The following is a 16586-nucleotide window of genomic DNA, read 5'->3' as shown; positions in this document are numbered from 1 at the left end:
TGCACACTGATTTGTTTTGTATGCATCAGGTGTGTGCATGTGCTCCTGCACACAAAAATAAACAAAAAATGTTAAAATAAACAAACAAAAATCATCTTTAAGGGCTATTTAATATACATCAAGCTGAATCTGGAGAAGAAAAACAACTGCATTACTGCAACATTTGTACCGAAATTTATCTCCAAGCAATATTCAAGGACACTCGCTTTCCTGCACAGAATTGGAAGGTACTTGTTTTTATATGTTATAGAGCTCTTATCACTACATCAAAAGGGCACTCCAGTAAGACATAATGCCTGATAGTTTTCTGAAATACAAAACTACCATCTGTGCAAAGACTTTCTTTAAGCACCAACCATCCAAAGTTACAAAATTCTAAGGAAAATTCTGATGAACCAGAATCTATGAGGTCAAGTCCTCCTTAATGAAACTGGGAATCCTCTGCTGTAGTTCCCATTATATCCATGTTTTGGAGAATATATATTCTCAACAACACAGAGCGTTTGCCTCCGTGATTGACCTCTGTGCAAAGAAAACTCTAGAAGGCCTCTTTCATTCAGCAGTTTTAATTTCTCATACATTTCACTGTTTAATTAGTTTCAGAAAACTTTTAACTGTGTAATTATTGGGGCTGAAACTCCACTTCTGTTAAAGTGTAAGCATTTAAGTCACCTCCTTGCCCCCAGCCTTTTGGATTACCTTTGGTTCTTATGTTTCTGAAAGAGAAACTTGTGTTTACAGATTCCTCAATTAACACCAAAACTGAACTAACTGCTTGTTAATGTGATAAAGCTAAACAAACATCCAAAACCAAATAAACACCCAGAACAACCAAAACATTTGCTCACCAGAGTATTGCTCTTCTTAATATCTTCTAAACGCTCTAAGACTGAAGTCAGGTTTGGGTCATCTGATTCTACAAACCATATTGGTGATGAAGAAGGGTAAGACTCCTGTTAAAAAAACACAACAAAAACAAAACAAAACAAACAAAAAAAGACCCAACAAATAAATAAACAAAAAACACACAAAGCCTTTAAAATTCATTCACCCCCAACATTTCACAATACAGCATTAACATCATCTTTTATCTTACGCTAAGTTAGGCAACATGGAAGCTTTTAACCCAGCATTTTTACACAATGCAAGAGAAGCTGAAAGAAATCAAGCCAACTGGTTCTTCTAGTATTTCATCCTAATTTCATCCTGATCAGATGATGGCCACACGTATGAAACTATGCCAAAAAGTTTAAAACACTGGAGGCAAGTAGAGCATGAGGGAGAAATTTAGAAACGCAGTAGAAGTGTTCATTATCAAGAAGCAGAATCACAAGTAGTACATGCCAAAGGATAAAACCACATTGACGCCAATTTTTCATAAAGGACAGAGCCATGGTTCAGGCTCACACAAGGCATGGAATCGATGTGGCCACAACCGCTCATACAATCCACAAGTGATTTCTCTGTCGCTAAGCGACCATGGCATGCAGCCCTTCAAAAGGTGCTGGAAAGACTCTTGCTACAGAAAGGTAAAGAGAAGCCCTTTGCCTCTGGTTTAGAGGTTTCACAAAGCAATTCCAATTTTTTTCCCTTACACAGGTTTGGCAACACTGTGAGAGGATGGAGGAAACCAGGGAGCTTTCAACTCAACGGTAAATGTCCCTTACACGTCTGTATTTTTTTGTTTTGTTTTATTTAAGGCATTCTCCACTTCTCATTCATTCAATTAAATTCTAGTAGCTGAGGACAAATTGCTGAACCTCAGTTTTATCACCCAGATATTATCTTTATATCCCCAGGTCTTACGAAATAATATGAGGGAATTTCCATTAATTTCTCTCACTGCAGTATTAAAGGGAAAAATTCTGTTTCTCATTCCAGAGACAATAAATCACGCTTCATTCTTCAGTGCTTACTGGAGGTTCCTACTGCTACTCTACCAGTCCACTCCAAAATCTGCACTACACGTACGTATTTAAACTCTTCCTTGACTGTACTGTATATTTTTTGCTTTATAGTTTTCCAGACAGCAGTGAGGAGTTTCACAGAAGGAAGACATCACACCCGTCTGCCAGTGTTACTGTCTGGTGTTTAGTGATTCCCAAGCAAACTCAGCCTTAGCAAGCTCTCGAAGTGCAAGTCCCAAAAGAAAAACCAAGACCTTCCTAACTTAAAACTAGCTCCTGTCATTCCAGAGATACTGGGTTTATCAGAACGCACATCACCACCCATCTGAAAACTGGAGGAAAATACAAGCATGTTAGAATTGGCTTTTAATAATATGAAGCTTACTTCCTAAGTGACCTTCTAGCCAAAGTGCTGAACCTCAAGGAAAGCACCTGATTAGGTAAAGGGCGTCAGCTTTGCCCGAGCAGACTCTCACAGCAGAGATACCGGCAGCACACCCCGGGCAAGGGCTAGATTCAGAAGTCTGCTACTCCCACCTGTCAAGTGAAGTCTTTGCATAAACTTCTTTTTAAACAAGTTCAATCCCACCTCAAGTTTATATGAATTTTTTTAATTGCAGCTAAAAATAATTTAGAGGAATAGTATCTTTATGAAAAGACAATCTGTTTACATCTTTCAGCAACATACGGGTAGTCACATATTGTTTAATCATCTTCTTCCTCTACCAAATACAAGTACCTTGGAAAAGCATATTTTCCCCTCAGGTTCACTTAAGATAGTCTTGAAAGACTAACCACTATCACTGCTGGAGAAACAAGGTTGAATTATCAGCTGCAACTGGGTTCCCAAACTATTATTTTCAGGAGCTACATTCCAGGGTTTGTATTGATAACATCTCGCTCGCTGTTACAGATAGATTACACACTGTTTTGCAACCCTGCAATATTCTTACCTCAAGACTTTCATAGCACAAACTGGATATTTATGCACAGTGGGAAACACATCAGAAGGGAGACACTGCTAACTGCGGCTCTATGGCCTGAAGGCGTTTTTGTACCAGGTATTTTTGAGACCTGAACTTTTCTGGACAGCTCATTAAGTAAAGAAAAAGGCAATAGGGTAAACACTACTACCGTCACTTTAGATTACAGCAATATTCCCATCTGGAAATACAGAGGACAAGCAAAATCCCTTTAACTGAGTCATCTGCTTCTTAAAATCCTCAGACTCATTAGAATGAAAAGATTCCCCACATACAGTCAACATTTGGACTCTGTCTGCACATCCTCCTAACAGGTATATTTGGCTTTCATGCCCTCAAATCAAGCATTTGTTAATTACGGTAGTCCAGGTCTACGCAAGTCTATTAATTGCAATGATTTATAGAAAATAAAGATCTGACAGTCCACTCTTCTAAACCATATCTAGAATCTGAAGACTGCTTGGAAAATGAAGCTTAACTTCTCACCAGCCTCTATATTCTTCTTTCCCGACAATTCCATTTCTCCTTTCTCCATCAGAAGGATTTAATGAACAAACCCACATTACGACATTGGTTGGTTGCAATCAGTATCTATCCCAGTCTGGGGGGCCTATACAAAGAAATCTCTTCCAAAAAATTTGCAGCAAACCCTTCAGACTGCGACGTGAGCTACAGTGCAGGTTTGATGACCAAGCACTCCCACTATCTGTTTAAACACATTACAGCAGCTACCTGAATGTGCTGACGCTTTCTGTACTGAATGACAGTCCTTCATCATCCTCTGCTCTGATTCCAACTCATTCCATTTTTTGACAGTGAAATTAAGTCCTGCTGTACGTGGGAAAACATACTAGGATTTGATACTGCCTGCATTATTAGCGTACAGCATGTGTTAATTACTACAACCTAAAAAAAGATTAACTATTCAAGTTTTTTGTTTGATTTAGCTTTTAAAACATGAATGGGAGCAATTCATTTATCAGAAAGGATTTTCTTAAAACACTGTGCAAGCACACAGACTCATCTGTATCAGAACATATTTCAAATGTTAGACTTCTGGAATATGGTTATTTAATTGTATATTCCAACTTTTTCACAACATATCCTTAATATTAAAATAGACGTTCAATCGAACTTCCAGTTTGTTGCAGTACTTTTTAATTCTTCAGATTTACCAATAACTATGTTAATTTAACTTAAAAAAATAAATGGCAGCAAGTTTCTCTATATCTGTAAGTAATCCTTATTTTTGGAACAGCTGAGTTTCACGCGGATATGAGTCACTATATTTTGAAATACAGAATTCACACACAAGCTTCAAACACTCTGATCTCGAGACACAAACAGGCTCAGGAGTTACGAACACCATAGCAGGCGATGAAAAACCAAGCTTGTGGTTTGTAAGGTCAAACAAGTGAACTTCATGTGAGCTAATTCTGCTGAGAAAATTAAGCCAGCTTTTTCTTCCATATCTGCATTGTATCGAGAAGAGACAGATTTGAGTTATGTCACGTAAGGAACACAATCTTCCCAAACAGGAAGACAGCATTTCATGAGAGGAATCCTAAACCAGCTGTTATTTTATTATTAATTCTCAGTGGCTAAACTCACCACTATTTTGGGCCTTTCACTGCAGAGCTGACACACAGTTATTTAGTGTAGCCGAGCTTAGCTGCGCAGGTATCACCCACACGAAGTGTTTGAGATCTCTTAGGTAACCGCTGTAACACGACATTTTCCTGCTCTCTCAAAGTAAAAGCAAAAACTCATCGCAAGAGGCAAAGACTGTAACGCTTAGATTTGGGCAGCTTTCATAAGCTAAAGCAAGCTGTACAGCTCAGAAAGCTTAACGCAAGGGCTCAGTAAGACGCGACAAGCTGGGATGACATCACACCTAGCACGTAGCGAGGCCTCAGGACAAAGGCTGAATGTTTACAGCCAGCCCAGATACAATTGCAATTCACGGCATCATCACTTCTAGAGTGTCTTTGTATTAACACCAGGACAGATTGGGAGCTTTGTCAACACAAGCGCTTCTGTAGCGGAACGCAGCAAAAGAATTTAGCCTACTAATAAACATGCAAAATACAAAAGGAATAAAGCCTCACACTCCTCTGCCACTGCAACACTTTCAAAAGCTATCAAATCGCTTAGGAAAACCACAGCCTATTGCAAGAGAACAGGCAGGATCTCACTGTTCAGATGTTCCACTGCATCCTCTAGGAGTGTCTGCTTGTATTTTATTAACAACTTTGCTGAAAAAAAAAATAAGAAAAAAAAGCAAAAAGATTCCAGGTTCCAGGAATGCACGAGGACAGCTTTTCCTGGGTAGAGACCTGTCATCTAAGTCTATCCTATCTAAGCTTTCTCATCCTTGACAAGAAGGCTGTTTTACTTGCAGTGTTACATAAATCTTTATCCTGCTCTGTAAAGCTGCAGCGACACAATTTCGATGTTGGTACGAGACTTTCAAAAAAGCTATTTCTACATTATTATGATACTGTTGAAATCGTGAAGTTGCTAAATTAAAACAACTTATCTTGCTCACATTCCTAGGATTACAGCAATCTGTACACACAGTTTGCTACAAGGTAATAGTCACCAGGTCTCCTTGTACCCAGGGGAGCCATTTTACCATGACCAAACATTAGGAGAATATATTTAAATACATCTTCAGCATTATGATTTAGTACCACAATTACATGCTGATAGTTCTGCATTTTCTTTAATTTCCAGATTATCTTAGATAGAAGAAGTGGGGGTTCTCCTTATATAACTCCGCAGCATACTGGCTGAACAAAATTCAATCCATTCTTTTTTGTCTAAGTTTTTGCAAAATCTCCATCATGAGAAGAGCCTAGTTGTGTTCTTTCTTCACCAGCTACAACTAAAACTCAGTTGATTTTCAGAACACCACTTCTAACTTATCTTCTCAGTCCCAAAACTTTTTGTCAACCCCCTCTTTAATTCCAAACAACAAAATGTCAAACCTCCAGATCTTTTAAACAGCTTAATTGCTTTGAGAAGGCTAGTAAGAGACCATTCGAGCTCATACAAATCTTGGCAATGAAGGAAGTAAATCCTAATTTAACAAGACATTTCAGAGGGCTAATACAGTCTTTTCAAGGTGAACACATTTGCAGCCATAAACACACACCAAGTAATTGATCTCAAATCAGAGACAGCCTTCCCTCAGCAGACACTTTGATGTTACCAAGTTTGTTCATTTAAATTAAATAGCAGAATTATATATTTGTTTAAATAAAGTCCCACTGGTTAGGGATCACATGCACATCCTACATGAACATTCAAATAAACACTGAAGATTAAACTATACAATTAGTCAGTCTAGTATGTATTATTTGAAATTCTTAGTCAATCATTCATTACTTATGGATTTTTCACCTGTGTGAGCCTGTCTTTAGAGGAAAAAAAACAACACACAAATCAAACAGGACTAACAAAAATATCAGAACTTAAGATATCTTAAATCTAAAGTTTAGCTTGACCATAAAACAATAACACGTCCAGCTTCCTAAAAGAGTTATTTGCTGAGATTACACAACTGACAGACTGCTTCCCATTATTAGGGGCCAATTTATCTTTATAAAAGATGTAAGTGTATGCAGTGAAGGGTTTAAAAATAAAATTTAATACTGGAGGTAGGGAGGAAGCAAAGCGAATTTTACCTCTACTTAAACTTCGACCTGCTTTTCCCTTTACAGTTTGTATACAACATGCTATTAACTTGCTGACTGCATCTAAACAGAAGGAGATCTTCTATTCACTAGAGATGAGTTAAACAGAGATCTTTAACTGTTTCTATACAACATAAAGCAAGTTTGTATTTTCTTACACTCTTCCTGAAGTCGAAGCCTGAGATGCTCGGTTCAGTGAGAATACTTGTTACGGCGGCAAGTTCAACTGACTAAAAGACACGCATCTCTTCAGAACACAGAGAATTACTGCAGTTCTACCCTCGAGCTTAACGACTGCCCTGACAGCTACAGCCTATACAAGACAACCCCCGATGAAGCAGCACGCTTTGGTCAGACCTCTGGAGACTGCAAGAGCTTAATCATCTTGCACCTTTCACAGGAGGCAGGTGAAGGAATCCCATAATCCTGCTCTACGTAGGCCCTGCTACTATGCTCATCACCGCAGAACCAAATACCTTCAGGAGCACATTAAAACCATACAGCTAACAGGGTCATGGTTTTCCTCTCCCATACACTCTCCAGGGAGCGAGGCAAGTGTCGCAGAGTGTCCTGTTTTAGAATTGGTTGTGTTATTAAATAGAGCCATGTATAGGGAAGGCAGGGTCAAAGGCACTTGCCTCACAGAAAGACCGCAACAAACCACAACTCTGACGTACCTGTAAAAATCACTCTGTAACCACAAATTGTTCCCTGCACAAACAAGTTACACTGACTGCAGAAGACTACCACAGATTTAACTGCAAGGAAATATTTCTGTTAAGAGTACAGAGAACAGTTATGGACATGACTTGTGTCTTCACTACACACGTCCTCTTGAGCAGAGCAAAGCAGTTCCCCTCACGTCACACCAGGCTCATAGAGCCACGTGTGCGATAACCTGTCGCTCTGCACCTTCCACCGCCAGCCTCTGTGCCTACAGCACCCTAACCCCAACCTTCCACAGCACCCTCCGTGGACTACAGCACGTTCTGAGTGAACTGAAAGCCTGGGTTAGGGAACATTCCACAACTTACAGATTCAGCAGCATCTGCAAGTGCCAATATTCAGAAGATGGCAACCACAGCGTAGCTAAATAAGTATGAAAAGGGACAGTATTTGAATAGCAAATCGCTTGCACAAAAATTATTCCAAAGCCCAAGCTGCTTGTAATTTGTAGCTCCATCTGCACAAATTCATTTGCTCAAGGCAGGCCCATAGAATTCTCTTGAAATGATTACAAAATCTTTTAACTTTTTTTTTTACACTGAATACACCCTAAGAGAGAAAATAACATTTTAAGGGGGAAAAAAAAATAAAAGCCTGGGAAAGTCTTAAGCAAATGCTGCTTTCCGACAGGTGCATATAAGAGGACTACAATTTCAAAGTTTGTGAAATAACCTAAGCTACTTCTGTGTTTTGCTTGCCTGTCTCTAGTGAGGTACACACATTTAAATCTCTCACCGTTCAAACATCGTTACCTTCGAAGAAGCCAAAAGACATACAACCAAAGTAGCAAAGGCACAAAACACCACTTGAAATGGTCACAAACATGAATGCAAACACGGCATCATAGTTCTTAACACTTCTTATCATCGAGATCCTTTGGTCAAGCTTTTACAGCCAGTCATTCTTCAAATTGTTTGAGCTACACAAAGTGTCCCAACTGCCAATGTGGAGACGTGAAACTGCGCATTACGCTTGGAAAAATAGGTTTATCAGAGTGTCTTACCAGCTGCCACAACCTCATCCACACGCCTTGCCAAACAAAAGCTAGCAGGCCATTTATTGTCCATGTAACAACTATATACTGAAATCATCATAACACATATATTAAAATACCAACTTGTAAAAACACAGTTATTGATCTTTACTGTGAAGCAACATTTCATTCTCCCAGGCAACATCATCGTAATGCAGCACTGCATCTGTCCATTCAAAGAAATTCACAGGAAAAGACACACACTCTTAACACTTTTGCGTGGGCCCAAAGTAAAATCCACCAAATATTAATATAGTGGTGCTCAAACACAACTCAGCAGTAAGCAGGATTTAACTAACAGCACAGCAAGTGACAGTTGTTCGAGAGCAGCGTGTAGTCTCTGAAAATGAAAACTGTTGTTGAGGGCCAACCCAGTCAAATGAGCTAAGGAACATTCCTCTGCCAACACTATTAACAGCAACAAGCAACGTTACAGATCATCCACACTGAAAACTGAGCAAACACAGCATCACTGAAGACTAAGTGACTTGCTGATCGGGAAGAAGGCTGTAAAGCTGAGACTGGAATCCAAGTTTTTACCATAGCACCTCACAGGAGCTGGCATCACCCAGTCTGGCTCCTCACACACAAAACCCCCGCTGTGTGCTTGTACTCGCATCTTGACTGTTGTCAGAGGATGGTTGTTTTACAGCCCTCAGCCATAAGGGGTTCTCCTCTTTAACGCACACATTATACATGCACTCAAGCTGGCAGTGGTTTATCTAATAAGCAGATAGGGACATACCCTAAAAAGAAAAGTATTTTGCAAATTACTTCTCCAATACTCTTTCTTCACCAGTAGCAGAATATCTTACGTGCCCAAAGTCCTGAAAGAAGTCTGGTTACTCAAAACAACTTATCAACTTCTTTTAATCATCAGAAGCTATTAATTACTTCTGCAAACATATAGACAAGCACATTCAGAAAAGGTATGAACATACATGTCATAAAGTAGCAAGAAGTAGCTTCTAACATGGCTAGAACTGAAGCAGTGGTTATAACTAAGTTGCAATGCATCACTCCTCCACTTGAAGAAGAAAGTTTCCCCGCAGAGCTGCTCTTGCCTATCACCCGGGGCATGCGAAGTCTGATGTCACTTCTGCCGAGCTCTCCCCTTGCAGCACCACGTACACATCTGCCCTGACTGCTGCTTCGTCACCACCCTTCAGATTAGAGTCATTTAGACAGAACTTTGTCATCCATATGCAAAATTTCAGTACCAAGGAGTTCAACCAATGTTTACCACTAATAAGTTAAATACCACACTCACCACAGTTATTTCCTACTTCAAAAAATCCAAGGAAGCCTGTGGTATCTTGAACACCACTGCATAGGAATGCTCTAATTTCTTTCTAATGCCACTATTCAAGTTCTGACAGAGCTTACGTTTCTGCCTTTTTGAAGACACACTGAAGAAACTATTGCAAGATCTGCAACCGTGCTGAACTCTCTGGCAGAGGGGTTAAAAGATCAAGAGATCTGGGAGAACAGAAAATACAGTCCCAACTAAATCTCAATAAGTCACATACTGACTGCTCTAGAGTACTTAATACACCAGGATGGCTTGTACACATGAGATAGCAAAACGGAAACAAAACATGTAAGGTTATTATTTTAACACCACACAGCTTACAGCTGGAAGCAAGAAATCAGTAAGACATACACTCACTAGTATGCTTGTCTCCAGCAAAGATCAATTGAGAAGTACCCCAGTCCTATTAGCTGCAGCTGTACCGAATACAGGCAGGCTGATCTAGGACCTCAATGTTAAACAGCCTCTCCTTACTACAATCAGTCATTTCCCAGTTGTATTCTATGAGCTGGTGACAGGTCACTCTCACTTCTACAGAGCTTGCAGCCGAAGAAATACAGTGGAATGCTTACTACATCATGAACTATCTCTAAAAAACTGCATATTACCGTTCACAGTCTTAAAAAAACCCGAAAAATCCAAAACTTCAGCAAGAACTCAAGGTTTTATAACTTTTCAAACCTACCTAAAGGCAAACAACCTGACAGCACCAAACAGCAGTTCACACTGAGGCATATTAAAGCAGTAATTTCTGTTAACCAGCTTCTACAAACATTTGCTCCTATCCAGAAGTTTTTTGTTAAATGATGCTATTTAGAGAATTGTCTCCATCTTTGTATCTTCCACTCTCCTGAAAGGAGTGTGATTTTACAAGTAAAGAAACAAGCTACTTCCAGTTAGCCTGGTCCAGTGGCCTCTATGCAGCTGTGACTGTGACAGCCCGGGCACTCGTGTGGGCCCACAGGATTGCCGCCGGCTCAGGGACTCCACAGCAGCAATCCCTGGGCCGGCACTTGGCAAGCAGCTCTCCGGCTTCAGCAGCCTCCTCCAGCACTCGCTCTTTCCCGTGCCCTCTGCTGTGACGGTGCAGCTGTTTGTGCAGCCACACAGTGAACCAGACTGGGAAATTATCCAGATTAACAACAACCCAGTAAAGAATTTTTACATGTCAGCCAGGTCCTTAATCCAGTAAACTCAAGTCTGGCCACCTCACAAGCCACACAGCCTTTGCTGGTCTGCAAGCAACAGCAGTATTACCCAGTGTACATGGCACAACCACACTTTGTTCCTCCTACCAACTGTGAGTTTTAATTCATGTTGAGGATACCAATGTGTCACCAATACACAGTATCCCCTGGCATAATACAGAATAAACAATTGCAGATGGATCAGTCTGAGTAACTCTGACAGAAGGAAGTTAACTCTTTTTTGGGAAAACACTTGATCAATTCTGTTTATATTCTGTTTATATATTCTGATTTTATAGAATTCAACTGTAGACAGACTGCCATGATGAATCTGGAAGTGCAATCTTATTTTCTGGAACAGAACTTCTAAACTACTACCTTATTTCTCTCATTTCATTAATAAAAAGCTTTGACAGAAAAGTCAAAATCTTAGCACACTCTGGCCACTTCCCCATTTAAAAAAAAAAAGGCAGTACCTACTCTTGCTTCTTGTAGCTTAAGTCTCTGGTAAGGACAACTACCTGTACACCAATTTTGACAACACAAATTTTTGCAGCACAAATCAAAGGCAATCACCACATACCAACAAACGCCTGCTACGAAGCAGCCCTACTCTAAATTAGTCTCTTAAAAATTAGTGAACACGAAGAAATATACTGTTCTGGTTTGAACCAGAACAAAGTCAAATCTCTGTGATTTTACTTTTTAGCTACGTCTCTTGTAAGGGACTGCCCTTTGTGATTTTGTTTGATGTTCACAGTTAGTACCAAGGACTGGTATGCAGAAAGCCTCTTGCTCAGACTTGCTCCTATAGAAACCACGGTCACTGTTAAGACTCATGTGCCACGGGAGAGTGTCGTAAATAAGAAGGTTGTACTTGTCGTGAGGAGGGACAGGTGACCTACACCTGACCAACAACGTATTCCATGCAATTCATACCTACCATAAAGCTGAGGGATCCCACAGATTAAACTCTTCTTCAACAGCTGGTGACCGAGGAAGACTCTGTCCCCTCCTCTGCCTTCGACCCCAGTCCCTGTGTCCTGAAGCCAGTTCCCGCCTGCCACCAGTCCTGTCTGGGACTTCCCTGGTGCCTGCCCTGCAGTGTCAGTGATCAGTGCCAACATCATCACCAGGGGAGTTCACTATTGGTTCTGTATATATTTGCATACATTTCATTATTAACAATTTCTCTTTTTATTGTTACTGTTTAATTAAAGCTGGTTTTGGTGGGTTTTTCCCAATCCGTCTCTCTCCACTATAATCCATAACACTCTCTCCATTACTTCCTTCCCTTTCTGGGAAGGGAGAGGGGTTACTAGAGAGCACGTGTCATTTGTTTAGCAGCCAGCCCAGCCCTAACCCATGACACATACCGAAATTACCAGGTATCTTCCAAACTTTCACAAAAATCTCCTTAACAGTTAACATGAAGAAGCATGCTGAGTAAAAAGAATATTTTTATAAAACTTCTTTTAATTACCAAAGTGCAGGGAGAGCTCTTTTGAGGACCACAACAGTCCCAGTTCTTAAAATTACTGTATCATTAACTCCCATAAGTAACCCATTTGAAATGCAGTCTCCTGTACATTAAATCCTCAACATAAGCCAGCATTCGTATTTGAAGTCCACCACTGTGGCTTTCTAAGGTATTTTAGGAACACTTCATACATCATAGAGGGGACAGAATAATTGCCTGCAAAGTCCTGAAGCACCAGTTACACCTTCTCACAGGCAGCACAACTCACTGGTGGTGTCAGAAGGAAGGTCCTATATGTCTTCCAGACAGAAAAGACTCCTCCTGATGCTTTCTGCAATATTATTTTTCCAATTACGGTCTCAGTACACAAAGTTAAAATCCCTACTCTTTTAGTATTTTCTTTGTTTGCTTAAGTTTGGTTCACTAAATAAAAAAAACTAAACTTCTCCATTTATGCTGCATAAGCTATATTTGATAACAGTTACGCAAGTGCCTTTTCTAAAACACCAAGTATATATAATTCTAGTTAGAAAAGTGCATATTACCAAGATAAAGCTATGCACGTTTTATTTAGTCCTGGTATCCAGATGCTGCAGGACAAAGGTTTCCACCTCACTACAGAATGTCCAGTGAGCTTAAAAAAAAAAAAAAAATCAGAAAAAAAAATCTGTGGTTTGAACTGAACACCCCATTATATAGTTAGTTCTATGTACAAATAAATAACCTTTTTACAAGGTTATCAGCTGTCTAAGCATTAGGTAGGAGTGTGTTTAACATTAAAATATTTTGAATAATTATTGCACGTTCTAATACATTGACTTTCTGTATATACCCAACTTGTGAAAAGCTTCAGAGGGGATACCTTTTCATCCATTCTGGTTTATACATGAAAATAAAGTCTTCTCCCAGTTATCTGTAGACAGTAACCTTTTCAAGTCTTTCATAGCAGCTTCTAACTCTGATTTAGCAGCAGGGTGTTCTTCAGGGAAAGCAGAAGATACTTCTTTCCAGCAGAGAAACAAGAGTATCCTGGAGGCAGCCCCATCACCTGAATTGAATTTTTGATGTATGAAGGGTACCACCACACACCAGGGCACAGTATCTGTCTGGGGGAGGTGGCACAAACCCCGTTCTGCCTGCAAGTGCTACCTGAGGACACAAAATTTCAATAGTAGCTTTGTGTATAGGTGGAGAGATATTAATATCCAGTTTCCCTCCGAAGAGATTATATAAAAAATAAGAGATGTTTTACAGCAGTCCAAATCAGTCCTTTTCTTGCAGTAACAAGGAAAAGATTAAATTACTTTAACATACCCTTTGGAATACTACGACATAGGTACCAAACTGAAACTATGGATTGCATTGAAAGACACTTACCTAAAGTCATGATCAATAAAGACATTCGTCTAAGTAAGGCCACTGTTTTGATGCTACTTCAAAAAACACGCAGAACAGGATAAATACGTAAACTTCACAAAGGACACTGGTTTACTGAACTTGATTCACTGCAATATTGTTGTTAAATACAAAGGAAACTCTAGAAAAACAGAAATAAAATTCCAGAACTGAGACACTGCTGCTGGCACAACAAAATGGGAATGTGAAGGTACAGAGCCTGAACAAGTTCAATAATGAGACAGTTCTCAGGAACAATGAATGTTTCCAACAGGGACGACTCCACCCTAAAGCACTAAAGCACGTCTTTTAAAATAATCTGATTAACCATTTAAGTTCCCATATGGGTCACTATGAGAAATAACGAAGGAGAGACTTGGTTAAAGTTTTCCTGTCACTTTACAAAACAGAAGAGTTGCTGAGTAAAATATACCTTGCTTCATTTTCAAGCATTGCTCAGTACCACAGGTAGACTATTCCTAGGATGCTGCAGCATATGCCTAACTTTGACAGTTCTACAAGCTCATATTGCAGACAAGCAGAAAATAACCTCAGTAAGAAATTCCAGGGCAGACCTCTAAACAAACTGCAGAGTTTAGTGTAGGAAACTTATGGAGATCCATGCAGTTCCTGAGGAGACATTCCCTCACCTCTCCAGAAGAATGCTTCCCCTTTCCTGTGCCTTCTCTCTCTGAACTGGAGAAAAGAGAGAGATTCATTGTGAAGATCAGAACAACTTAGTTATCAGGTCTCGTCACACTTAGTGCAGAAGCTACTGGAACCTTCCTTCCCCTAACAGATTTTCCTCCCACAGGTAACCTCAGAATCTGTGCACACTGCTACACAGCTTTCATTTCAGGTAAAATACCGAGGTACCCAAACATAAGCACAAAGAGAAAAGTGGTTACTCAGCTTTGTGCTTACTCTTCCTTTTAACAGGATTCTTGAGCATCCCGACACACAATCTACTGTTGAGTAAGGCAAATATCCTGGATTGATCAGTATTGTAGGGATTAAACTGGTTAGAAGAAGCAAGTGGCTAAAGTTATATATTCACACCACACATCCAGAGCACTAAGACAGCAGCTTCTGATGCAGAAGGGTGAGTGTCCCCAAGAAAACTTATTTACCAACAATTTTATAGCCTTACCAGTTTTTGCATGCTACTCCATCATTTAAAGTTCTAGTTCGCACAGTACCAGCAGACCCACCAAAGCACAGTAAACAAGATTTTTGCTTGGCAGAAAACACACGTGGAGGCAATTAGGAGTCAGACCCAAAAAACTCAACTCGCGGGACGGGGAAGGAGGGAGAATCACTTTTGTCACACAGAAGTTCTAACACTTGTGTCAAAAAACAACAACAGAAATCGACAGGTCAGCTTCCTCTTTTTGGCTCTGTCATCTGCAGCCTACCTGTTTCAAGAGATCCACCTCTGTATCTGAGGCCTTCTCCCATTTATTTTTAACAGATAGGGAAAACAGCCACTTACCTCAGAGAGACAAAAACCAGTCAACACTGGAAAGCACCAAGCCGCTCACAGACAACTGTGAAACAGAAGTTTCAAGAACCTCAGACGCAGCCTTTTTTCAAAGCAGAAGTCTCGTTTCTAAGGTTTGAAATGGCTATTTTCCTGTTGTTTTTGCAAGTTCCTATGCCACAATGCAAAAGACCTCTTGACCTTCAGGGCAAGCGACTCTAACAGGAGACTGCAGACATGGTTTCCTTATCATTACATAAAAATGCAAAAAGTGACCTAAGCCTGTTTCTTGCTTGCTCAGACACACCTCAACCAAAGGCCTGCAAGCAGGCATATTTCTTTGCAAGTTAAGAAATAATTACTATCAAAGGTTGCCATGACAAAAGCATCCTCGGAAGCAGATATACACCACTGCAAAAATGCAAGGCGCCAAAAACTTAAAGCCTGACTACGGGCTTCCCAAATAGCTGTCACTGGACAGAGAAAAAATAAACCATCAAATTCAACTGGCAACTGAGGGTGCACAGTCATCAGACCTTTGACTTTATTCTGTAGAGAGAGACTTATGAAATGGACTTACATTGTTTGGAAAGAAACAGCCAGACTTCTCAGCAATTAAAAACTCGCCACCAGATAAAAAACATACTTAAAGGAAACTAGACAATCCATCATCTGACAGGTCATGTCTAAAAAAAGAATACTACAACATCCTGCTTATTTTACCACTAAAAAGATCTTATATCCTACAAGTATATACAGGTTTCTAGCAAAACAAACACCTGTCCCATGACCATGAAAACAACTTCTCATGACAATTAACTATGAAACGCAAAAGATCTTCTCAAGACTCCTTTGAGTTGATAAAGTTACTTTATGATCTAATCAAAATTACTAGATTTGCCTGGTTTGCATGCATATTTCACTCTTTCAGTCCTCAAATATTTACTTACATGCATGTTTCTACCTCCATGCTGTTTGAAGCTTTCAACCTTTTATAGGGAAAAGAAAAAAGCTCTAGATCTCATCTTCCTCAAACACAAACCCTATCTTCACCCAGTCAAAATTTTTCAATACTCCACCTTCAAGCTGAACCTTGGTAAGGCTGTTAAATTCACTTACGACTAAAGTCACTACAAAAAAAAAGAACCTCCAGCACTTTCCTGTCGCAGATATCAATATGTTCAAATCTTTTGGCAAGTGTAGGCCCCAGACTTTTAAAACCATAGCGGATTTTTACCATGGCACACAACATTGACATTTTAACCTGCTTGCCTCCCACTTATTTAAAACAAACAACCCCAACGAATTAAAGGGGAGGGAGGGGAAAAAAGCAAACCCAAACCATAAAGCATAGAAATGAAAAATCCCAGAAGAGGCCGCAGGTA

The 16586-nt window shown here is 39.9% G+C and overlaps 1 protein-coding gene across 1 annotated transcript in view; it reads right to left on the bottom strand.

The window, feature by feature from the left end:
* Positions 1-953, bottom strand: part of UBE2Q2 (ubiquitin-conjugating enzyme E2Q family member 2) — a gene marked incomplete at its 5' end in the record, with an annotated part of 33442 nt that extends 32489 nt beyond the window's left edge. The window contains one exon of the mRNA XM_009868816.1: positions 849-953. Coding sequence (XP_009867118.1) covers positions 849-953 — 105 coding nt within the window. The remainder of the gene's footprint in view (positions 1-848) is intronic.
* Between the last annotated feature and the right edge of the window lie 15633 nt (positions 954-16586).

This window comes from Apaloderma vittatum, unplaced genomic scaffold, assembly GCF_000703405.1.
Source record: "Apaloderma vittatum isolate BGI_N311 unplaced genomic scaffold, ASM70340v1 scaffold18374, whole genome shotgun sequence".
Lineage (NCBI taxonomy): Eukaryota > Metazoa > Chordata > Aves > Trogoniformes > Trogonidae > Apaloderma > Apaloderma vittatum.
Note: the sequence above shows the minus strand (reverse complement) of the source record. Positions and strands in the feature narration are given on the sequence as shown.